Raw genomic sequence first — 26,843 nt, forward strand, 5'->3', positions numbered from 1 at the left:
TCTTGGATAAGCAAAATGAATATTATAAAAATGATCATACTGCCAAAAGCACTATACAGATCTAGTGCAGTTCTGATAAAAATCCCAATGACATTCCTCATAGAAATAGAAAAAACAGTTATTAAATTCATCTGGAAAAATAAGAGACCCGGAATTGCTAAAGTAATCCTTAGCAAGAAGAGTAAAGCAGGTGACATCACTATATCAGATCTTAAAGTATACTACAGAACAATAGTAACAAAAACAGCATGGTATTGTCACCAAAGCAGACTGGTAGACTAATGGTTCAGAATAGAGGACACAGAGACTAATCCACAAAATTACAATTATCTTTTATTAAACAAAGGTGCCAAAAACATACACTGGAGAAAAGATAGCCTCTTAACAATGGTGCTAGGAAAACTGGAAATCCATATGCAACAAAATGAAATTAAACCCCTATATCTCACTATGCATAAAACTGTACACAAAACTGTACAGCATAACTAATGTCAGGCTCTGACTGAAACAGTTTTCGATTAACATTAGTTATGCTGTACAGACTCTCCTACATCCTGCAGGTAAAACTTATTATGACAAACTGCATATCAACCCTGAAAACTCTTGTTGTGAGTGATCTAATAAATACATGCTTAAAAAAGATATTCTCATTCATTTTTTAATGATTTAGCAGGTAAGATGTTATTTGAATCTAAGAGCAGAAACTAAATAAAAATCAAAATGAAAAAATGCATAAATTACATATAATTGTGTGTGTGTGTGTGTGTGTGTGTGTGTGTGTGTGTGTTTAAAATCATTCAAATTTCCAAATTATTCCTCCTCTTGGATCGTGGAATTTTCATTTTTGGTCATTTGTTTTATGTTGATTTGGAAATTTAAATAAAGTTTCAAATAAGTTCAATTGACAAAGCTTCAATTAAAATAAAGAAGAAAAAATTAGTAGTGGTTAAGCAAATAAAAGTTTAAAACTTATTTTGTTCTTTTCAAAGATAATATGAAAAAGAGCAAAAAATTTTGCACTTATTCAATTATTTAGGTTTTTGAAATAGTTAGATAATGTATCCTCAATTATGTGAGATAGCATATTTTAGTAAGGGAGTTGGAACCACAAAAAATGGTTAACTTCTCAGGAGCTTTGATGACCAGTCAAAATCCCAACTCTAAATTTCCATGGCTTGTCACAGATTACTTTATGTTCTGATCCTTAGTATGTAAGACAGTGAAGGATTTTATGAGGCCTAACATGATAGTCCACAGAGTAGACATCTACAGAGTATTTTTTAATATATATTTTTAAGTTGTTGATAGTCCTTTATTTTATTTATTTATATGTGGTGCTGAGAATTGAACCCAGTGCCTCACACATGCCAGGCAAGTGTGCTACAACTGAGCCACATCCCCATCCACTACAGAGTATTTTAGAGGGAAGAGTTAACAAAGGATTACCAGTGAATGACAAGGAGAGTCCATAGATGTGTGTGTATGATGAGCATGACATCACTGCTGTGCTGGAAATTGTTCAACAAGAATATCTCAAACAAATCTTGTATATATGTATACCTCTTTATAAGTATGTTCATTTGTTTTACAAATAACTTTTGTGGATATAAAGAGAGGTGGATGAACTGTTTCTGAAAACAGCTAGATAATAAATATTCAAGGTCTTGTGGGATAATATTATCTCTTTTACAACTGTTCAGTCCCACCATTTTAGAACAAAAACAGACACAGACCATACATAAATGGATGAACATGGATTTCTCCCAACAAAACGGTATTTTTAAAAACAGATGTCAGTTAATCATGACTGTGCATGCCAAGCTACTTGGGAGGCTGAGGCAGGAGAATTACTTGAGCCAAAGAGATTGAAGCTATCCTGGGTAACATAGGAAGACCTCATCATTTAAAAAGAAAAGGTGTCCAGCTCCAATTTGGCCTACTAATAAAATGTGCTCTATGCATTATAAGATCCATATAACTAATTAATTATTATAGAATGGTATCATTCTGTATTTGTCAAAATTACACTATGTATATGACAAATAAGAAAAATTCCAAAATAAATATTTCTTGATTTTTTTTTTTTGGCCTTAAGAGGAAAGTACATCAAAAACATGGTTATATCAGAAATTTGTTAACTTGCAAATGACATGAGCAAATTTTTTAGTAAATTGAATGTGGTAGTGAAATAATAAAAAGAAAAATCCTCAATACATTGTTCTATTTACTAGAATAGCTATAGATACAATCTATTTCTATTTAAGTATAGATAAGGAATAAAACAATAAATATAACCATAATTTGTAGTGTTTATTGATTTCTGTTATGTGGCTACACCATGGCCAATATCAAGGTATCAATGTGATTATCATTTAATGTGGGGTTGGAAAGAGATAAACCATGCCATAATATTTTTATTATTGTGATCCAATAAATGTACTCCATCAAAGAATAAAAATCACAATAATTTTAACTATCTTATTGGTTTTATTTTCTATTCCAGACTCAGACAGCATTTCACTACAGAGTAAGAATTCTGATGCACTCAGCAGAGAAGGTTGATTTGTAGACAGAGAAAGACTGAAGAAAACAGAAACAAAAGAAAAAAAAAAACAGATCTGTCATTTTCAAGTCACTTTCCTTCTGAGTTGGGACAGGGAGACTGAATAATAGGAAAATAAGATTATTTAACATCAGGTTATCTCAGGTCTAACTTCTTTTGTGTAAGAATTAAAACTGGGAATTTCATTATCATGCCAATTGATCCTTGCTTGTTTGGGAAATTTGGCTGTTATCTCTAATCCTGATTTTCCACAAGTTCATATAAACAGCTTTGTTTCAGCTTGGTGATTTGGAACTTCAGCATGAGTGACTCCATTTTGATTTTTCACTTCATCTGTTGAAGCCTACTACAGGAGTTTTGTCCAAAACAATGTAAATGTAAATTTTTATCCAGTATCTCTAAAACACTAGTAAAATAGTTATGAAAGGTTATGTTTTTACTTTTCATTATGTTAATAATTATAATTTTATTACAATCTGATTTGTTATATAATGGAAGTTTTAGAAAGAGCAACATTTAACAATAAGCTTTTAAAATTATTGGAAATTTAACCACTGGGACTTACAAATGCAAATCTCAAATTTTCAAACACATCTAGGAAAGCAACTTGAAATCATGTAGAGTTAGCAATTCAGGAATATAGCAAGAACACTGAGTCTCAAAAGAGAAACATCATAAACCGATGGAGTGTAGAAGAAACCACTTATGAGCAACCCAGTCTGTGTCCTTGATCCTACTTACATGCTTGCAGCTTGCCTACTGGTTGATGAAAAGGTTAACAAAACCACAAGATAATCACAAATCATCTGAAGGAACTTCTCAATTAGGGACTGTATACATTAAAAGCTTTGATGACCAAGAAGTGACCCTAGCCTTATCATTATAGTCAGATGCACCCCTGAGAGAAAATTTAAGATACTAATGAGAAATCCAATGGAGGAAGTGCACAATAAGAATATGCCAGAGCAATGAGCAATTAAAAGGACAGCTCACAAGCAATTGCATGACCCTGCGCACACTCCACCTCTAGGTCAGCCCCTAGCTACTGTCCTTCCATAAATGTTAAAAACCAGGGAAATACTAGGTGACTCGCTCTTTTTGATGTGCCACACTCCCATTCTGGAGAGTATACTTTCCCTTTGTAATAAATCTCTTACTTTTCTATTCATACCTAATGTGTCCTTAAATTATTTTCTGCAAAATGGTCAAGAACATAGAAGGTCTGAATAGAGGTCTAGTTTGTGCCTGAAGATTTCTTCAGATGCCTGTATAGTCACAATGTATCCCAGAATGCAATAAGAGGTAATTATCCCTTCTCATATCACTAAAAAGAAAATTATTAACCAGGTAACTCAACTATCTAATTTTTCATTAATATGGCATCAAAACTCCTGCCCCCTTTTCCCACAGAATATCAAACACCAGTTTTGAGGTACTGTGTTTGCTTTTCTCCACAATCATTTATGCTCTATATATCACATAAGAAATAAGTTGTTTTGTTTGTTTGCTTTGTGTATATTTGGTACTGTGATAAAACCCAGGAACATTCGACATCTGAGACATATTCCAACTCTTTTTATTTTATTTTGAGACAGATCTCATTGCCCATGTTGATCTCAAACTTGCAATCCACTTGCTTCAGCCTCCAAAGGAGCTGGAATTTCAGGCATACGCCATGGTATCTAGCTAAAAAATAAGTTTGTGTTTGTTTCTGCAGTGCTGTGAATCTAACCAGGGTCTCTAGAATACTAAGCAAGTGCTCTTCCACTGATCTACAACCCTGGACCCAATAAATAAGTCTTTGTGAAGGCTAGCGATTGTAAAAGGATTGTCTCAGATTTTGTCCCTGCTATATTCTTTCATCTAAACATAGTGCTTAATCTTTGTTTGAAAATAAAAACAAACACAACAACAACAACAAAAATCAGAACTAATATTTCTGACTGGTATTCAGCTTTCATCCTTCCAGGCTGACAATGGAAACTATTCAGTTTTGATTGCTTAAACCCTAGATAAAACACTTTCTACAACTCTTAACTGAAAGAATTAAATTACATATTAAAAGTATGACCATTGATAATAGAAGAATACAAGGCAGGTGCAGTGGTGCACACTTGTAATCCTAGCTACTTAGGATGTTGAGGCAGAAGAATTGAAAGTTCAAGGCCAGCCTCAACAATTTATTGTTGAGGAATATATTGAGACCCTGTCTCAAAATTAAAATATTAAAATGCTAGGGGATTCAGCTAAATGCTAGAGTGCCTCTGGACTCAATCAACAGTACCTTAAAAAAATTAAAAGAATAATAGAAGAATACATTCTATTCAGACTCCAACCAACCTAGAAAAACATTTCCTTGATGAGTTAAGAAGATAAATAGCCAGGTACAATGGCACACACCTATAATCCCTTGAGAGACTGAGGTGGAAGGATGGCTAGCTTGAGGCTAACCTGGGAAATATACTGAGATAGTGAGACCTAGGGTCTAATTTAGGTAACAATGTTTTTTCTTAGCTGTGTTACACGTAGTGATGTTAGAACCCCAAGAATCAGAAACAGAAGGAATTTGTATACCTGGCTTTCTATCTGGATCCCAGGAAGGTGGTATAACTCATAGAAATTTACACATTCCCAGAAAAGAGCTAAGAAAGAAATAGCTACCAGTGACTGATTAGGCAACTAGACTTGAACCAGCCACATGCAATAATGGTATAACTCAGTGTCCTATACCAAATAGCTAAAAAGTGTTTCTTATCAGGTTGAGAGTAGGAGCTAGAAGATACAAACAGGTCTAACAGTTGGGAAAACTAGCATGGGATACCCATGCGACACTGATGACTTCAGATCTACCAGCAAATGAGATAGCTGAGCAACCACTCCACTAAAGAGACTGAAATTGAAGGTTTTTTTTTATTTTGTTTTGTTTTGTTTTGTTTTCAGACTAGCTTTATTTCTATCATCACATTCCCTCAGGTTGTCATTTATTGAGGTTCTGCCCTTCTCAAGGTACCACTCATGACAAGTGCATATGAACTTGCTCAAATAAGTGAGACCTAAGAAAAAAGCACTCTGAAAAACACATTGGGACTATCTTATTTTTAAAAGACATCATTTCTTATGCCAAGTGGATTTTCCAGATATTAAGAACCATTCAATATAGGAAAATAATATAGGAAAATAAATTTCAAGCATCACAAAAGGAAAGGAGAGTTTTTTTGTGTTTGTTTGTTTGTTTTGTTTTGTTTTGTTTTGTTTTTTAGCAGTGATAGTAGTATGTAGGAGTGGTAGATGTAAGGAAGTACTTCCTGACTTTGAACTTTATCATGGTTGTTTATGGGATAGAGATTATTGGCCTGGCTTAGACATTTCATGTATTCATTGATACATTTTTTTCCCCTAGCCAGAAAAAATTACTGCTTCTTTTCTACATAGAAGAATTCAATAATCTCAATGTTGACTCCAATTATAAAATATAAGTTATAATTATTATTTTTATTTATTATTTATTTATTTATTATTATTTATTTGTAGTACTGGGGGTCAAACCCAGGGCCTCATGCATGCTAGGCAAGCAAGCATTCTACCACTGAGCTATTCCTGCAGCTTGCAGATATACATTATTTTAAAAGGAAAATCCAACCAATGAAGTGGAGGTGTAAGGATATTGAATAGTAAATTTCTGGCCTGTGAAGAAAATGTGCATGAAGCAGAAATATATATGTATATATTGGTCCTAATTAATATTGAAATTGTATACATTTAAGTGTACTGCAGAAAATATTTCCCAAGTCCTATACAACTCTTATAAACATACAGTAGTGTTTGGCTTAAACAGCCATCAATTATTATCCAATGATTTTACTTTTAAAAAGTAAGTAACAATATTAAAGCTATTGCTTACATGAGAATCCTCTATCAAAACCATTCTGAGATATCTTTTTTTTTTTCAAGATTTGTGAAAACAGAAGTATATTGTATGTGTTACCTTGCACAAAAATATCTTGCCATTTAAGAAAGATATACATAAATTTTAAATATTTAAATGTGATTTTATAAAAGTAATTATTTTCATTTTTAAAATATTGAACATAAACTATATGTTATCAAAACACTTACATTGCAAAATAGGAACCAGCAACTATGGTGATATTGATTTTCAAAAACATATTACCTTTTAAAAAATATGGCATTTCATTATTTCAAAAATTTTAAATACTCAGCTTTATACTAATATTAATTATTAACAAAGTATATTCTTTTCTAAATTTATAGACACTGATTTATTAGGCTTAAAATATTCATGAAACTGCATAAATGCAAATAATTCTTCACATATCCACAGAGAAAGATATTACTTAATAGACATAAAAATAAAAACAAATCAGCATCATGTTTCTTAAAGAAATGACCATTCACATTAATCATGTTTATATATAATATTTATTTATTAAGATAGTTTGTGTTTAATTTTTTTATTTTGATGTTATTGAAATATGAATATGTATGCATTAAAAATAAAATTTATATTTTTATTATAAATAAACATTGGAAAGAAAACATTCTATTTCAATTCAGATAATAATAAAAATGTGGACTATATATAATATGCATGTATGAATGACAAAATCCATTTATGGTTTAATATATATATATATATATATATATATATATATATATATATATATATATTTATCAATGTACTTACTTAGTAAAAATGATCAAAATACAAAAATGTCTAAGTTCACCTACCTTAAGAACATCTCCTTGTGCTAAATGAAATGTTCTGGCTGAAATATTGATCCCCTTTCCTGCTTGAACCTGAATACTATAAATGCATTCATGGTTGTTTTCATAGTTGAGTGGATAATTTGGAGAGAGCAAAATTCCTTCATTATTTGTTGCAGATGCACCACATTCAGCTGCAGGTAAAACAGAATATTGAAGTACAGTTAAATAGAATGCATTATTATTTTTAAGTAATTTCATGTATAGAAGTGCAAATGCATTGTATTTTACCTAGAACCTAACATAAAAATAATGCACATGTGGATATGTGCTGTAGATGATTTATTCCCTTCTCAAATATTATATAAGAAGACACTACTACCCATGGAAAGAACACGTGTCTACAAATGGAAATCTAAAATAAATTTTACAAATATGATTTTTCCTTGGATGAAAGAATAGCATGGCAAAGGATACGAGTAATAGATTTTCAGAGTGTCTTTGAGTTTGCAGATTTCTGAGGAATACATTCAAATTTATAATTTAATTCTTCTAAATTAGAAAATAGTAGAGAGAGTAATTTGTTTTAAAACAACTCTAATTTTATCTTTTTATTTTTATCTTTAAATGTTTCAGATCATAAGTTCTCCCAATACTCAGCATTCCCCTGATCCAAGAACTTCAATGACAAAAAGGAAAATATTAAATTATCTTTGAAAACTAATAGAAATATTTAAAATCCACTAATGAAGTTATTTTAAAAATTGAACATTTTTGAAAAATGTCACTTTTCAATTTAAAAGACTAGATTAAGGCATTAAAACAAATTGTACAGTACTACTAACCTTCTAGGACAAGTGCCTGTAGAACTCACTGTGCAAACTTTGAGGAAATATCTCACTACTTAGGGAGAAATGAGAATTTCTCAAAAAATTTAATTCAAATTTAATTTTAATTTAGTATGACTTAAAGAACTTGTATCGATATTACAAAATATGATCAGAAATTCAGCTTATTCAGGTTTCTATCTTACCTAATTACTTTCTTCATTACTAAACCATGGTGCAAGAGGATTCATATTTTCAAAGGTTTAGCCAAAATGAAAGGAATGCCAGCCATTATTTTCCAAATAAGATGAAAAAATAATGATTTAGGTGAATGTTTATAGAATGTAGACAAGAAGGTAAAGAATAATGAATTGCATTACCTGTTAAATAATTAAACATTAACAAAATAAGACCAAAGGAAGAAAAGAATAACAAGGAAATGAAAATGACAAGAACAAGCAGTCAGTATAATATCAACACTGTGTGAAATAATAACAAAAATGAATGGTGTGAAACTAGTAGCCAACAAATCACATGAAAAAATATCACCCAATATTTCTCTACATTCTTTTTAAACTAAAAGAAAGAAAAAAAAAAGAACTCACAGACTCCCAATATTGATTTAAATTATTTTTATTTAATATTACTTAAACATGTTCAAACATAAAAAAAGGTAAGCCTTTATGCTTTCAGTGGTATACAGTCATAATACCAAACATGTTTACATATCCAGGAACACAAAGGCAAAAACAATAAAATTTAAAACAACATGAATTTAATGTGGCAGAAGATTTTATTTCCCTGGAATTAAATCACCCTTGGAAATATATTTCAGGTACCAGCTGCTAGAGTATATGCTTTTGGAGTCTGTTAACTGTTTAATTACACTACTACATAACAACTCAATTCTACCTTGACTCTGCCTTTCTGAACTACTGAGAAACTTTGCTATATACAGTACTACATGATGCCATGAATCCTTCACTTAGTCGGAAAGAATCATTTTAAATCTGTCTCATTTTTGCCACTAGATCATTAAAATCTAGATATGCTTACAGAGACATGAAGAAAATGTATCCAGATCATATAGATGATCCATAACACACATTTTATTATATTATTTATAAAATTTCACATTATTTTATAGAATCATGAAGTTTTGAAAATATTTTCTTGGATGCAAAATATAGATACATTGAGAGCTCAGGTTTAAAAAGTTTAGGGACTTTGGTTCAAAGTTAAGCTCTAGTTCTTCCTAGCTGTTTGACTTGGCAAATTATTTCTTCTAAGCCTAAATATTTTTATTATTGCAATAGAAATAGTAATACCTTCTTCACAGGGATTGTGTGTGTGTGTCTTTGTGAGTGTGTGTGTGTGTGTGTGTGTGTGTGTGTGTGTGTGTTGGTAATATACATAGATAATGCATATTGAACATTTAATGCCATGCTGGCATATAATAAGAACTTAATAAATTAAAGTTATTATTATGGATATTTTAAGTATAAATATTAGTGGATGCATTCTGTCACATGTACTAGAAAAATTAAAAATGAAAAAAAAATGGTTGGGATATTTATCTTGTCCCCAATGTAAAGAAATCATCCCAGGTATAGAAATACATTAATCTATAAAAAGCCAAAGGACTCATTCCTATTTCTAGAGAATAATCTATGATATTACAATTGATTTAGAAGCTTTAGTAAATTGATCAAAACATAGTTCCTAACATAGAAACAAACATAGAATGAATTAGACACAACTTTCTTGTGTGCATATATGAATACACGGCCAGTGAAACTCATCATGTACAACCACAAAAATGTGATCCTAATTAGAATAAGTTATACTCCATGTATGTGTAATATGTAAAAATACATTACTGTCATGTATATCTAAAAAGAATTTTAAAAAACAAGGAAAAGAAAACAAAATAAAATGATTAAGTTACTTCAATTGCCCTTCAAAAATATAGTGCTTATTTATTGTTAAATTCTCAAAATGTGAATTAGTAAGAGCCTTCTGCCAGAAATGTCACTGGGCTTAGGCTGTGTAATTTAATGTATATTTGCCTTTTTATATTAAAATTAACATATTTTGCTCTATTTTAATATTTCTGACAGTTTAAATGGCCCCAAAATAATTTTGGACTTGGTGAAATAAAATCAGATCTTCAAATAAAATGGAAGGATTAAGGAGATATTTAGATTAAGTTAGTATCTCTCACTTAATTGTGATTGACTTTCTAAATTATAGGGCACAGTGCAAAATGAAATGTACTGCCCTTTTTCAAAAAGTTATTAACAATTTCAAGAGATTATTCAACTAAGCATGGGGACCTTGTTAGCATGGAGCCATGTGAAACTTCATGGGTTTCACTTTCCTGAAGTTTTAACTTTACATTTATTTCTCATGACAACCCTTCAAGGTAAAATTTATTTTTTTCCAATTTTATAGATAAAGGAACCAAAGTGAGCTTTCTTGCTAACACTGAAGAAAGTGTTTATCAGAGCTGGGATTTATGTGTCATTTGTCATGGTGTTAGAGGGTGAAGATATAATTTCTTTTTCAGATCAAAATACTTTCTTTTAGTGTGAAAGGATGTACTACAAGTAATTATTTCAGACAACAGCTGTAACTTGAGACTATTCCTGGCAACCTGGTACATAAGGTCACTTTTTTTCGATTTACTTTATCTGCTGCCTACACTACTAGACCACATTTTATTAAAAATAATAAAAACTATATATGTGGGCTGGGTTGTGTCCTGGGGATCAGAATGCATCCATGCTACATATAATTTCCAAATATATACTTTATTACATATAAGTTTTAAATGTTCAGGGATATTATCTTCTATCAAGGGAAAATATTCAAGCAACAATTAAAAATCTTCATTAATGTTCTGTGTATAACTACTGGAAAGTATGCATATTTATTTTTCAGTAAGTGCTTTAATAAAATAGTATTTTCTAATAATAATAGGTTAAGGAGAAACATATAACCAAAATATCAGATTCCCTGATTTAGTTGCTTAATAAACAGTTTATTTTAATAGAAACTTATCTTTGATTTAATCTTAGAATTTGATATATACCAAAATCTGGTTTCTATTACTCAATGTCAACTAATATTTGCCACATGCAAGCTCTCTTTCAGTACTCTTGCTACTTAAGTCTTGCTTGCTAACTGGCTTTGAACAACATTTAACACTGAAACTAACAAACTTTGCACCATTTGACTATATACCCAAGATAAAAAACCCAGTAGGCTTTCAGCTTTTCTATATAGTAAGGTGACAATGACATCCACACGCAATCTGATCTTCCTTTTTCTGCTTTAAATGTACTTATTAGCAAGACAAAGTCTAGAGAATGCCATACAAGACCTTTCACAATGTGACCCCAGTCAACCCTCACACTTTTGAGTATTTGAATATGCTGTTTTCTATGTGAACACCACTTCTGATCCAAATGGATAAAGAATAAATAAAGGCCCCAATAAAGAAAAAACTTGCTGGTGGGACTGCAAATTGGTGGAGCCAATATGGAAAGCAGTATAGAGATTCCTGGGAAAACTGGGAATGGAACTACCATTTGACCCAGCTATCCCTCTCCTGGGTCTATACCAAAGGACTTAAAAACAGCAGGAACACAGCCATATTCAATGTTTATGTAGCACAATTCACAATAGCTAAACTGTGGAACCAACTAGATGTCCTTCAGTAGAGGAATGGATAAAAGAATGAGGCATATATACATAATGGAATATTACTCAGCAATAAAAGAGAATAAAATCATGGCATTTGCAGGTAAATGGATGGAGCTGCAGAATATCATGCTAAGTGAAGTTAGCCAATCCCCAAAAGACAAATGCCAAATGTTTTCTCTGATATAAGGTGACTGACTCATAGTGGGGTAGGGAGGGGGAGCATAGAAGGAATAGATGAACTCTAGATAGGGCAGAGGGGTGGGAGGAGAAGAGAGGGGGCAGGAGGTTAGCAATGATGGTGGAATGTGATGGACATCATTATCCAAAGTACATGTATAAAGACATGAATTGATGTGAACATACTTTATATGCAGAGATATGAAAAATTGTTCTCTATATGTGTAATAAGAATTATAATGCATTGTGCTGTCATGTATTTTAAAAATTAAATCAATTTTAAAAAATGGCTTGATGGAATTATACTGTCATGATTCTTTCCAGCATCAGGTAGCTGGAATGGTGGATGAAATAAATACAACAATGCCACATTGAAGTATCAGGAATAATTCTTAAAAATAATGGTTGTAAATGGATGTTCATGAATGTTTATCAAGAATATCAAAACTTAAGCATTTCCAATGACTATTACATGATTAGCACAGCAAGTTTTCACAGTACATACTTAGAAATGAAAAATAAGTATTAGCAAATTGTGATTGAATATTTTAAGATATGTTAAAAGTAAGATGAGGAAGTAACAGCAGAACATCTAACTCCATTAGAAGAGAAGAATGATTAGTTGATCCTAAGAACATAAACAATGTGAAAAACAAGAGTATAAGTAAAAGGAGTTCCAGAAATTCAAGTGGAAAATGTGAGTCCAAAAAATTATCTGCCTTCACTAGGCATAGTAGTGTATACCGTAATTTGGGAGGCTGAGGTGAGAGGATCACTTGAGTTTGATGACAGCCTGGGTAACAGCTAGACTACATCTTAAATAACTTTTTTTAAAAATTTAGGAATAAAAGAGAAAATAATATGTTACCTTCCAGCCATAGTGACATTTATAGACAGTGCTTATCTATCACCTGATTGTTAATAATTTGTGATTCACTAAATCCTGATAATATCAAGGTCTCCAGGCAGGAGTTTTGAGGAATAGTTTATACTGCATATGTATGTGAAGGGATATTTTATAATAAAAATAAAGCTATGAGATCATTCTAATATAAAAAATTTATTTCTTAATAGGGTACCAGGACTGAGATGTTTTCCTAAGATATTTGAAGTGACTAGATGCAAATAATAGAATGCTCTGATTTGGGGCTGGATTTGTACCTCAGTGGCAGACTGCTTGCTTCAAATGTGTAAGGTCCTGGGTTCGATCCTCAGCACCACATAAAAATAAATAAATAAAATCAAGGTATTATGCCCATCTACAACTAAAAATTTTTTAAAAAGAATGCTCTTATTTGGAAAAGGAATTGAATGATTTGATAAATAATTATCATATCCTTATTGCGTATTGGGCATGGAAACCTTCACAAGGCTAACTTTCTAGTGGAAGAGGCAGATTCTTACTAGACACTCATCAAATAAGAATATAGTATATAGAAACATGTAACTAAGAATTTTGACCTGTTCTGAGTGGTCAGAAAAGACTCTCAGAAGGACTCAAAATTGAAAATGAATGGTGATGGGAGAAAGTGAGTTGAGGGAAAGAACATTCCAAGCAGAGGGAACAGGTCTAAAAACATCTGGGTGGATGCTGCAGTCTGGCTGGGCACAAATCACGAGCCACTCATAGCTTTGTAGATTCAAACAGCAATTCTTTATTCCCGATCTCACACCGGCCTTCTACAAACACGTTCTGGGGAAATCCATGTTTTCTGCCCACATTTTCCACACCTCATGGGCTTCCAAATATATTCTGAATCCCGTGAGAACTCAAGGGGAACTCAGGCAGCAGAATACGCCCTATTCTAAATGGGGAACGCCCTAATCTCGGATTATGCTAAACTGGGAACACCCTAAACACGGATCCACCCTGGTCCTTGAGCAAGGTCACCTCACATGCAATGTCGCTGCAAAATGTCCTATTTCCATGAGTCCTTCCACTAAAGAAACATGGGGGTACGCTGGCAAGGAAATTGTCATACCTACTTGGCTGATGGCTCCCAGCAGGTGGAGGAGAGAGTTGGCTGTGGCAGTTCTGGGAACTTAAAGTCCTACTATGGGAGAAGCCTTATTTGTGCAACTTTGAGCTAGTGATAGTTCTCTCAGAATGAGAAACCATTTAGGGCAGTTCTATGGAAAATGGATTATAGTCTTGGTTAACCACAGGTGGAAAAACCATAAATTATTGTTGTGTTTCAGGGAAGAGATGATAAGAAGTTGAATTACAGCAATGGAGGAAGAGGAGATTGAAAGTAAAATTTGTAGAACTTGAAGACTATGGAATGTTGGGTCGTGCAAGAAAGGGACATGTAGAGAAGACATGAGGAAGAAAGGGTATGAGTAAATGCTGATGAAATGATTGTACAGGATTGGTTTAGTATGTCTGTTGTACATCAGGAAAAGAAGTGTGCTAAGAAGCTAGACATATTTGTATCTGTGAGATTGACATGACACAGATAAAAAGTTTATCCAGAGAACACATGTGGATTGAGAATAAGAGGACAAAAAAAAAAAAAAAAGGCTGAGAATAAGGCAATATTTAATAGTATTTCTTCTATTCCACAATTCATACAAACTTTTCTAGACTCTGTGAAAGCCCAATAAATTCTAACTCAATCACAAGGAGTTAGGGAGATTGGGATACTAAAAAAGAGATTAGTTATTCTTGGAATAAAAGTGTGAGAAACAGTACCTGTAGAAAGTAAGAACAAAATTACTTCTCTTATCTAATACAATTTAGTAACTCTATACAATATGGATTTTATGATAAACCACTAGCAATAACTAATAATGTTTCAGTGCTTCCTATATGAATTTGATATACACTTCATGTGCACTTCTCAGTGAAGCAAGTTTATATATCTTTTTCTTTTCTTTTTTCTTTTCTTTCTTTCTTTCTTTTTTTGGGGGGGGGAGTACTGGGTATTGAAATCAGGGACACTTTACCACTAAGGTACATTCAAGCTCTTTATTTTTCTTTTTGAAACAGTCTTGATAAATTGCCAAAGCAGGACTCAAACTTGTAATATTCCTGCCTCAGCCTCCCAAGTTGCTGGGATTACAGGAGTGCACCATGGCACCTGGCAAACCATTTCTAAAGAGGAATTTGAAAATGAGATTGAATTAATAAGCTACCCAGGGTCACAAAAGAGGTGAACTTCAAACATAGGCATGTATGCCTCAAGACCCTAAAATTTAATTCCTATCTCCATATTTCCACTCATATGATACAATACAGTGAAACTAAAGGACTTCACTTTCACCAGGAAGATAGAAACTCTCATAAATCACTATGCTATAAAACAAAAGGAATAAAAGAAGAGCGACAGGATTCATAGGTTTAAAGAGGAGAGAAATTGCTTCTTTTAGTTGGAGAATGTTTCAGAGGTAGCAGATTGTTTGCACTTTGAAAATAAATGATAGAATTATGACAGCCTGAGAAGGAGGGAGGACTTGGGGGAAGAAAGAAGACAAATTTGTTTAAGAAAATTAATTTTCATTAATTGATATTGAAGAAGAAGGGAAAGGCAGCAATAAATTAGTCTAGTAGGTATTTTAATGAAGTGTCCCATCCACTTTATAACAGCACTGGAACCAAGGAATATTTTCTCTGCAATGACTTGATGAAATTATTTAAATTAAACTTAATCTTAAACCATAGATAAGAGAGATGTTCAAAATGTGTTTCCTATTTATAGATTAAAATACAAAGAGAGAAGTTTATAATAAACATATAAAAAGATTGTTAGCTAACCCATAGCCAACATCATGCAACAAATAAACAAACAACATCATACAACAAATAAATAATACAAGAGGCTAACTTCTCTCTTGTTCCACCTAGAATCCTAGCATCCTGAGGTGTCTGATTGATTGGAAGAAGCTGAGTGAACTGAAGAAGCTGAGAGCAGGAAAGAGCATATGGAATCTACTAACTCCTCCCTGACCCCGTCAGAGAGACTGCTCACAAACTACACGAGTTTACTTGTCTGTAGAACTCAAGATAATCCAAACAGTAACTCAGAAAGTATGGTGCTTAAATCACACTGCAGACCAAATGAACTTAACAGACATATACAGAACATCCTATTCAACAAAGACAGAATACACATTGTTTTCAAGTGCACATGGAACATTCTCCAGGATAAATAACATTATTCCACAAAAAAAGTCTTAACAACTTAGGAAGATTGAAATCTTATCAGGACATTTTATGACTGCAACAATATGAAATTTTGTTTTTATAACAGGAAGGAATTTCATTACAGGAAACTGATAAATTCACAAACATGTGGACATTAAACAACATATCATGAGCAACCAATGGGTCAAAGGAAAAATGGTGGGATAATTTCATATCTTGGCTATTGGGAATATTGTTAAAAACAGAAATGGAGAAATTTTTTCAACTTACTGATTTCACATCCTGTTTTCCAAGGATTCTCCATACTGCTTTCCATATCGGCTGCACCAATTTCAGTCCCACCAGCAGTGTATGAGTGTACCTTATCCCCCACATCCTTGCCAACACTTATTGTTATTTGTATTATTAATAGCTGCCATTTGGATTGGAGATGAAATCTTAGTTTTGATTTGCATTTCTCTAATTGCTAGTGATGATGAACATTTTTTCATATATTTGTTGATTGATCGTATATCATATTCTGAGAAGTGTCTCTTCAGGTCCTGTTTATTTATTTATTTATTTATTTATTTATTTATTTTTATTTATTTTTTTTTAGAGAGAGGGAGACAGAGAGAATTTTAATATTTATTTATTTATTTATTTTTTAGTTTTAAGCAGACACAACATCTTTGTATGTGGTGCTGAGGATAGAACCCAGGCCGCACGCATGCCAGGCGAGCATGCTGCTGCTTGAGCCACATCCCCAGCCCCCTTGGCCCATTTATTGATTGGGTTATTTGTGTTTTTGGTGCTTAGATTTTTGAGTTCTTTATATACCCTAAAGATTAGTGCTCTATCTGATGTGCTTGTGGTAAGAATTTGTTTCCAATTAGTAGGCTCTCTATTCATCTCACTGATTGTTTCTTTTGCTGAGAAGAAGCTTTTTAGTTTGAATCCATCCCATTTATTGATTCCTGATATTAATTCTTGTGCTATAGGAGTCTTATTAAAGAAGTTGGGACCTAATCTGATATGATGGAGATTTGGGCCTACATTTTTTTCTAATAGACACAGTCTCTGGTTTAATTCCTAGGTCCTTTATCCATTTTGAGTTAAGTTTTGTGCATGGTGAGAGATAGGGGTTTAATTTAATTTTGTTCCATATGGATTTACAATTTTCCCAGCACCATTTGTTGAAGAGGCTATCTCTTCTATGAACGGTTTTGCCTCCTTTGTCTAATATAAAATAACTGTAATTTTGTGGGTTAGTTTCTGTGTCCTCTATTCTGTACCATTGTACAAGTCTATTTTGCTGCCAATACCATGCTGTTTTTGTCACTATTGCTCTGTAATATAATTTAAAGTCTGGTATAGTGATGCCACCTGCTTCACTCTTCTTGCTAGGGATGGCTTTAGCTATTCTGGGTCTCTTATTTTTCCAGATGAATTTCATGACTGCTTTTTCTAATGTTCTATATCACAGTATGGCAACTTTGTTTGACCAAAATAGTTGTATATTTCAAAATATCTTGTAGAAAGAATTTTGAATCTTCTTACCAAAGAAATGGTAAATGTTTGGAATAATAGATAAATAATTATATATTATATATCTGTATATAATACCACACTGCACTCGACAAATATATCCACTTATTGTGTAAATTGAAAATAATTTTTAAAAATATAAAGAATATGTCTTGAGACAGATGAAAAAAGAAATAAAACAAACCAAAACTTACAAGGCACAGCAATATTTAAGAGGTAAGATTTTTGTGGCAAATGCCTGCAAGTAGAAAAAGAAAGATCTCAAATAAACAACCTAATCGTACCCATCAAGAAACTACTAAATGTAGGAGAAAAAATGATGCCTGTTGTTATTAGAAAAAAAAAATAGCTAAGATTAAAGCAGAAATAAATGTAATAGAGACTAAATAACAAAACTAAGGGTCAAGTTTTATAACATAGAAATTGATAACTCTTTAGCTAAGCTAGAAAAACAATAAAAAGAGAATACTGAAAAGATAAACTAAAAAATGGAAGAGAAGACATTACAACCAATAACAGAGAAATATGATCCATATTTATATGGTATATACTGTAACAATTATATTCCAACAAATTGAATAACCTAGAAAAATGAATAAATTCCTAGAAGCACACAACATGCTTAGAAAGAATTCTGAAGAAATAAAAAATCTGAATGGATCAAAGAGTAAGGAGTTAATATAATAATTAAAAACCTCAAAGGAATGATTGAGCTTTATCAAAGATTTAAAGAATTAATACCAATAATTCTCAAATTTTTTTACAAAAAGTGAAAAGAAAGGAACACATCCAAAGGAAACTAATATCATCCTAATACCAAAACCAAAGATACTACCAAACAAGAAAAGTATATACTGATATCACCTTTAAACATGATTTGAAAATTCTTGATAAACCTCTAGTAAAACAAATTTAACAGTACTTTTTAAAAATCTTTCACTATGATCAAGTTGGATATATCTTTAGGATACAAAAGCAGTTCACCATGTACATATCAGTGTGATATGACATACTAACAGAATGAAAGACAAAATTGTATCATCATCTCATTAGATGCAGAAAAAAATGAAAAATTCCATCATTCTTTCCTGATTAAAAAACAAAACAAAAACAAGAAATTTTCAATGAATTAGGTTACTCAAGAAATGAATTGCAACACGACAAAGGCCACGTATCAGAAACCAAGAGCTAACCTAAACTCAACAGTAAAAAGTTGAAAGCTTTTGACCTAAGATGAAGAATAAGAGAAAGATGCTGACTCTTACTATTTCTGACCATCACTGGAAGTCCTAGTCAGAGCAATTCAGCAAGGAAAAAAATGAAGGGCATCTGACTCAGAAATGAGGATGTTAAATGGTCTTTCTTTGTGTATGTCATAATTTTTTCTAAAAAATTATATATATATATATATATATATATATATATATATATATATATATATTAGTTGTTGATGGATCTTTATTTTATTTATTTATTTATATGTGGTGCTAAGAATCAAGTCCAGTACCTCACACATGCTAGGCAAGCACTCTACCACTGAGCCACAATCCCAGCCCTGTCATGATCATATATATAGAAAAATCAGTTTCAGGACAGGAAATCAGCATATAATTTTAGTTGTGTTTCAACATGTTAACAGTGAAATATTCAAAAAAAATTAAGAAAACAATCATTTATAATAGCACCAAGGGAATAAACTATCTAATTATAAATATAATCAAGAAGGTTAAAAATCCATGGATGGTTTGGAGGAATTAATCCTGTTAAAATATTCATACTTCTCAAAGCAATTAAGTTGAATCACTTTCAAAATCTCAACGGTATTTTCCACAGAAACAAAAAAAAATAGTCCTATAGCTAAAGCAATTCTAGCAAGAACAAAGATGGAGACATCATATTTTGCCATTTACATTTATATTATAACACAGTATGACACTGGGATAAAAATAGACATACAGACCAATGGAAAAATGACCCCCAAATTAACCCACACTTATATGGTCAACTGATTTTCAACAAAAGCTCCAAGAATATACAATGGAGAAAGAGAATTTCTTCAATAAATGTTAGAAAAACTGTATATCAATGTGTAAAAGAGAAAAAAAAAAGAAATCACATTCCTGTCTTCCATATGCACAAAAAATCAACTAAAAGTGTATTAAAGAACTAACTATGATACCTGAAACTTAAAAACTTCTGAAGTAAAACTTAAGGGAAATGCTTGATGCATTAATCTTGGAAGGAACTATATATTTTGATACTAAAAGCCAAATAGACAATCAAGCTAAAAGTTTCTGCACAGCAAAAAAAAAAAACAATAAACAAAATGAAAAGAAACCAATGGAATGCAAGAAAATATATGCAAACCACATATCTCATAGGAACTTAAACCTACAAGGAACTCATAAAACTTAATAGGGGCAGAATATCTGTTAAGAAATGGGCTAAGAATTTCGAATAGACATTTCTTTAAAAAAACACACACAAATAGACAATAGGTTTATAAAACAATGCTCAGCCTCACTAATCAAGAAATGCAAATCAAAACCACAGTAGGATATCACCACGGACGTGTTAAAGATGGTTATTATCAAAAAGTAAAAAGTGTTGGCAAGGATGTGGAGAAAAAGACACCATTACACACTGTTGGTAGGAATATAAATTGGTTCATCCATTATAGAAAAAAAGTATGGAGGCATATCAAAAATAAAAAATAAAGCTAGCATATAATCCAGCAAATGCACTTAGGTATATATTTTTAAAATATAAAATCATCAATATCTACATTCTTGTGTTCACTGCAGCATATTTCACTATAGCAAAGATATGAGAAAAATCTGTAAAAATAAATGGATAATTGTGCTGCTATGAACATTTATCCATAGCAGCACAATTCACAATAGCTAGACTGTGGAACCAACCCAGATGCCCTTCAATAGGTGAATGGATAAAAAAAATATATATGGCATTTATACACAATGGAATATTACTCAGCACTAAAAAACAACAAAATCATGGCATTTGCAGGGAAATGGATGGCATTAGAACAGATTATGCTAAGTGAAGCTAGCCAATCCCTAAAAACCAAATGCCGAATGTCTTCTTTGATATAAGGGGGGGGCGCGGAGGGCGGGGGGGGGGAGGACTCAAAACAGAGAGAAAGAGCATGAGAAGAAGATTACCATTAAATAGGGACAAGAGGTGTGTGGGAATGGGAGAGAGAAGGGGAATTGCACAGAAGATGGTAGGAGACCCTCATTGTTATGCAAAATTACATATAAGATGGTGTGAGGGGGAAGACAAAAGAGAGAGAGAGAAATGTGTCACAGTAGACTGGGTAGAAAGAGGGGAAGGGAGGGAGGGAGTGGGGATAGGAAGGGCAGCACAATACAATAGACACTAGTATGGCCCTATGTATAAACGTGGCTGTATAGCCAATATGATCCTGCAATCTGTACACGTGGAAAAATAAGATTAAGATTACGTACCCCATTTGAATCAAATGTATGATATGTCAAGATCATTGTAATGTTTTGAGCAACTAATAAAAATATAAATAAATAAATAAATAAAATGTGATATGTTTGGAATACAAAGAGACTTTTACTCAATATGCAATATAATTCAGCTTCAAGATGAAGGAAATCTTCCCTTTTGTAACAATGTGGAGGAACCTGGAAGAAATGGATTAAGTTAAGTGAAATGAGAAAAAACAGAAAAACAAAAACTATGTGATCTCACTAATGTGGGATCTAAAAATTATTGAACCAATAGAAATAGAAAGTAGAGGGATGAATACCAGGGTCAGTAAGATTGTAGAAATGGGGAGATGTTGGTAAAAGTGTACAAATTTGCATTTTAAGGTGAATAATTTCTGGAGATTTGATGCATACAGCATAGTGATTATAGTTTAATTATAATGAGTGGTATATTTGAAATTTGCTAAAATTTTCTTAAGTATTAACATCACAATCATTAATATATAATCCTTATTCTCTGACATTTCCCTAGTTTTCACTATCAAGTTTGAAATGTCAGTTATCAATAAGGGACTTTCTCAGTTTAAAATCCAAATTTCTTAATCGTAATGAAAAACAATTACATATGATCTGATTAACTGATAAATAAGAGGCCAAATGCCATTTTGACTCCAGACTTTTGAGTTCTACACAAATCATAAAATAGATACCTGCCAAAACCTCCTCAAAACAAACTCCTAAAAACAAATGAGCATTGTCTCTTGATACCTTGTTACCTCATAAATTAAGCACTATCTTCTAATTTCCATCTCTTAGTTTCTGGAGGCTGAAGTGAGTGACTTCAAGCTCTGAAAACATAGATATCAGTGGAATGGTGACCTTCTCTTAGACCAATGTATGAAAGGTCACTATTTCAATTCAGGAAGAGTTCACATGCTTTTACCTCTATATTCTCAAACTGTATTAAAATACATCATGCAAAGTACTCAATAATTACATCTATATATTGTGAAGCAAACTATAAATAACTCTTGGAAAATGAGACACATTAAGTGTGTTTTTAAGATGTCAAAGGATTCACTATGTACTTGGTTTTTTTTTTAAATTAAATGCATGAATAAGTAAAATTAGTATGTAAACAAATTTTTTCTAAATAACTCTCAAAAGTGGGAAATCTTAGCTTAATTTCTAAGGTTTTATGGAGGTACATGAGGAAAAATGTTACTCATAATGCAGATAACCCTTGACTTTACAATAGTGAATACAAACATTTGGAACTAGAGTACCAACCCTAAGCCATATGTGTGTCAGAAGATATGGTTGTTTAGCATCATCTTAAAATCAGGAATAATGGGGAGTATTTCCATTCTCTGTGTCAAATTAATATATAGAAATAAGTCATCTTGATTTTTGTCACTTTAGTTTTACTAATTAGCTCTTTTCTTTTTATATTAATTACTGAGACAAAATTTCTTCAAATAATCTAATTTCAATGAACACTTATGATTCTAACAATGAAAAATATCCAGAAATTTAAAATAATACAAACCATGATAAGTATGATAGCTAATATTGGTAGTTCCAGCTGTATGTATTATTCTAAGACATGATCCCCAGCATGCTATTGACTTTTGGCATGGCTGTGCCATTCAAACTAGATATGAATCATTCCTTCTTGTATGGCATTTGTTGCTGGCAATAACACACATTTAATCATTTTATATTACCATTACACATCCTAGCTAATAAAATTAAATTCAGAATGTGTCTTCTTTGTTTATTGGACAATAAGACTGCATACAATTAGATAATTTGACAATATAACAAAACAAATTCAATTTTCATTTATGTGACAAAAATATAAGCATCTAAAGTATAGCACCTTGAATAGTTAAATGTTAAATTCTAACGTATTCTAGACTAACAAAAATTCTGTTATATAGTAGGCACTCTGTTACATTTGTTAACAATAGAAAGAGTGAAATTAATTGATTAAATGATAAATGTTATGTGATGTGCTAAGTGCTATAAGAACAAGTTGGAGGAAGCACTGTGAATAGAAAAAAAAAATGCCCGTGGAAGTTGAAGAAAGTTCACAGAGAAAAAGAAATTTAATCAGATCTTAAAAACATAAAACACAATCTGCTACAATGCCTTTGGTTTTCTTGGCAAATATTTCATTATGTTTCTTATGTTCATAAGAGGCAACACCAATCAGGGATAACAGACATATAAACATTGAATTTTTATTTTAGGATATGTAAGTCCCACGTGGATGTAAATAAGAAACTATTCCTTTACTCTGGTCTTCAGCAGAGTGGATTCTCTGGAACAGTGGAGGAGACTGAAGATTCATTGAGGATCTTTTACCTCATATTGTTAGGTGTACATTCTCCCTCTTGTATCCTAATGAGATGTGACTAAGAAATCAAACAAATTTAGGATATTGCTGTATGGAGCAACACACCAGAATACTATAAATTATGGGAGCAGCTAGAGAGCAGCAAGTAGCCCCTCCTGATTTCTCCATAGCAACACTCATGGTTCTAAAGTAGATAAGCTATGATTATTGTTAGGGAAGAGCATTTCTCTGAAAAAATAACTTATAAAAAAGAAAAAACTTATTTTGATCATGCATTCATATTTTTAGTCCCAATTACAAGCATTTTATAAATTTAATTTTTAAGGGAATATCAATGTGTTATGAAAAGAGAAGAAAATGGTCACTATATGTGTGATTTGAGTGTTCTTCTGGCACATTGTTACTTAAAGATGCCTTTATTTTTTTTTCATATCAATATTTGCTATGCGCTGCTTTTCTAGTCCTGCTTCTATTTTCTCCCCTACTGTTATTATTATGATAGAGGATTTTTTTTAATCCTTGCTTGTTTAAACTTTGTTATAAAAATAGTGTTCTATATAGCAAAAATCAAAAAAAGAAATCTAATTCTGATTACATGGCTGATTACATACATGGAGTTTCATTTTATATTGATTTGAATTTTCAAATTTGTAGTAACTTAATAATTGAGATATGATTAAATTTTCATTTATATAAACAATTTTAATTCATGTAAATACCCAATTAACAATAATAACAAATCACATAATCTCAAATTTGTAGATCAAATTTATTATAAACTACATTTATATTAGAATTCCACATGGTCTTCCCACTTTATTATAACTGGAAACATCTGGCATACTTTGGCACTCTGCATGAGAAACACTCTGGCATGATTTTAGTGACATTTATTCATTCATCTCACACATATTTATCTTGTACTGTGTACTAAACACTGTTCTTTAGTCTGGAGATCCAAGAGAGAGAGGCAAGGAGGGGTAGGGGGAGAATGACAATCCCTATTATCATGAAATATGTATTCTTTTGAGGAGAAAGATGCAATAAATAAATATAAAAAGGCAAGTAAATTAAACAATCAGCCACAGAGTCTACTGTTAAGTCATAAGTGCCAAAGACCAAAAGCAAATCAAAGAAGGGGTATAAGAAGTTCTGGTGGGATATAAATTGAGAAATCACCTTTGAGCAGAGAGAAGTTAAAGGGGCTGTATACAGATATTTAGGTAAAAGTGTTTCAGGCAGAGAATGGCAAGCACAGGTGGGAATGAGCCTAGAAGGGTAGGGAAACAACAGGGAAGCCAGTGCAGCTGCAGTTCCTTAATTACTGTGGTAGTGAACTCACCACTCCACTTCTGCTTTTTCTCTCCTGGGTTCTTTTGGAACTCAGAATCCAAATGATTCTTTCAAGACAAACATCATAAAATCCCTATGCATTTGTCCACTTGACAATCCTTTTGCTCAGAGTCCTTTAATGGCTTTCTGTCTGCTTTTGGGCAAATCCAAAGTTCTTATAATGGCCCACAGAACTCCACATGACATATTCTATCCATCCTCTTATCTCCCTGCCTTAAGCTATTCTTCCTCTTACTCAGCCCACTCCAGTTGCACTGTGCTGTGCTCTGCTCTATTCTACTGGGGTTCTGAGCAAAGGATTGTCAGAGACCAATACCTAGAGATCCTAGGATGTGTAACTTTGAAAGACTCTTCAGGCTATTGAGATTAGACTCTGGAAGAATAAGGGTGCTCACCATTATTTTACTATTATCACAATAGTGACAGTAGTTATAATTTACATCTTTTGTTATAAAAATGTCTTCCAAGTACTCATGTGCTTACAATGTGGTAGTGATACTAATGCCAGAAAAATGAAAGTACAATTGCAGAACATAAGGTTTATATGACAAAATCCAATTACAATGGCTAGCAATCATGATTAGTTTTCTTATTAGGAGAGAACATTTTATTATCTGCAAAATATTAGAAAAAATGCTGAACATTTTATAAAAGAACTTTAAAGTAAAAACAATTAGTATTGTTCTAGATTTATAAATTTTAAGAATACTTTCTCTTCTGCTTTACATTGATTACTATGGGAAATGTAAACATAATTTATAAGAATTTGAATTGTGCTATGTTTAGGGATATATAATTACATAAAATTTGATAACTCCATGTAACTTCTACATGTTATATTTTTAAAACTTTTCATAAATAAGAAGAAATTGTTTTAGGAGCTTTGCAGAATATTATTTGTTAACTTGGTGAAAAAGTTTCCTGGAGACATAGTTAAGATTATTATGTTCTTACTTTGGACATTTGAAAATTTTCCTTAGCAAATGATATTTTTACATGTTCTAACTGAGATATATAAATACACACTGAAATGTTTATGTTTGTGTTATATTTACATATATTTATATATGTTTATGTATAAATATTATATGCATTATTTTATATATACTATTTCTTCAAAGAGAACTCCCATTACAGCTTCTCCCCATATAAATCTCTCTCATCTCTTGATTTCTCTTAGAACCCCTCACTTCAACACTTACCTCCTGGTTTATCGTTTATCCAACATTCATATTATAAACTTTGCAAAGATCAGGACTGTGAGAGATTCAACTTTTTTTTTTTTTTTTTTTTTTTTTTTTACTTTTTATACCTTTTCTCTGGAAACCTCATTTTATTTTATCAATCTATGATTCTTGTATTTGTGTTTGTCTTTTTTTGTGTGTGCCGTGACTGAAATACAATTTAGAGGAGGAAAAAGTTTATTTTGGATCATGGTATCATAGGTTCAGTTCATGGTCAGCTGACTTCATTTTCTGGGCCCAAGGTGAGGCAGAACATTAAGGTAGAATAGTGTAGTAGAAGGGTGTGGTGGAATGAAACTGCTTTATTCATAGCATCTACATAATGACCAACTACATTGCTTCTTCATATGGCAGTTCTACATAAATAGCATGGGTTTGGAAGTCACAGTGACGTGACTTTAAAATCCAGCTTTGCCACTTACCAAGCCATGGAACTTTTCAAGTTACTTAACCTATTGCCTCAGTCCCTTATAGTGAATTAAACACAATAGTCTCTTTCACTATTGAGAATTAGAAATAATCAACTTAAAATGTCTAGAACCAGGCTGAGTATATAGTAATTATTTCTTAAATGACAAGGAGTAGCAGAAGTAGTAGTAGTTATAGAAGTAATTTAGTAGCAACATTGCCTTTCTTTAACTGCAATGTAGTGTTTATTGAAATATTGGCCAAAAATGTATTTTTACAATAAAAGTGATAGAAAGCAAGTATCTAAGTACTCATTGGTAGGTCCA

The 26,843-nt window shown here is 32.0% G+C and overlaps 1 protein-coding gene across 3 annotated transcripts in view; it reads right to left on the minus strand.

Moving 5' to 3' along the window:
• The window catches only part of Csmd3 (CUB and Sushi multiple domains 3), a 1,108,856-nt gene that overhangs the window by 312,398 nt on the left and 769,615 nt on the right, over window positions 1-26,843 (minus strand). For all 3 annotated transcript variants that reach the window (XM_076835404.2, XM_076835403.2, XM_076835402.2), the window contains one exon: window positions 7,313-7,482. In XM_076835404.2, the coding sequence (XP_076691519.2) occupies window positions 7,313-7,482 (170 nt within the window). The remainder of the gene's footprint in view (window positions 1-7,312; window positions 7,483-26,843) is intronic.

Source organism: Callospermophilus lateralis, chromosome 16, assembly GCF_048772815.1.
Source record: "Callospermophilus lateralis isolate mCalLat2 chromosome 16, mCalLat2.hap1, whole genome shotgun sequence".
Taxonomy (NCBI): domain Eukaryota; kingdom Metazoa; phylum Chordata; class Mammalia; order Rodentia; family Sciuridae; genus Callospermophilus; species Callospermophilus lateralis.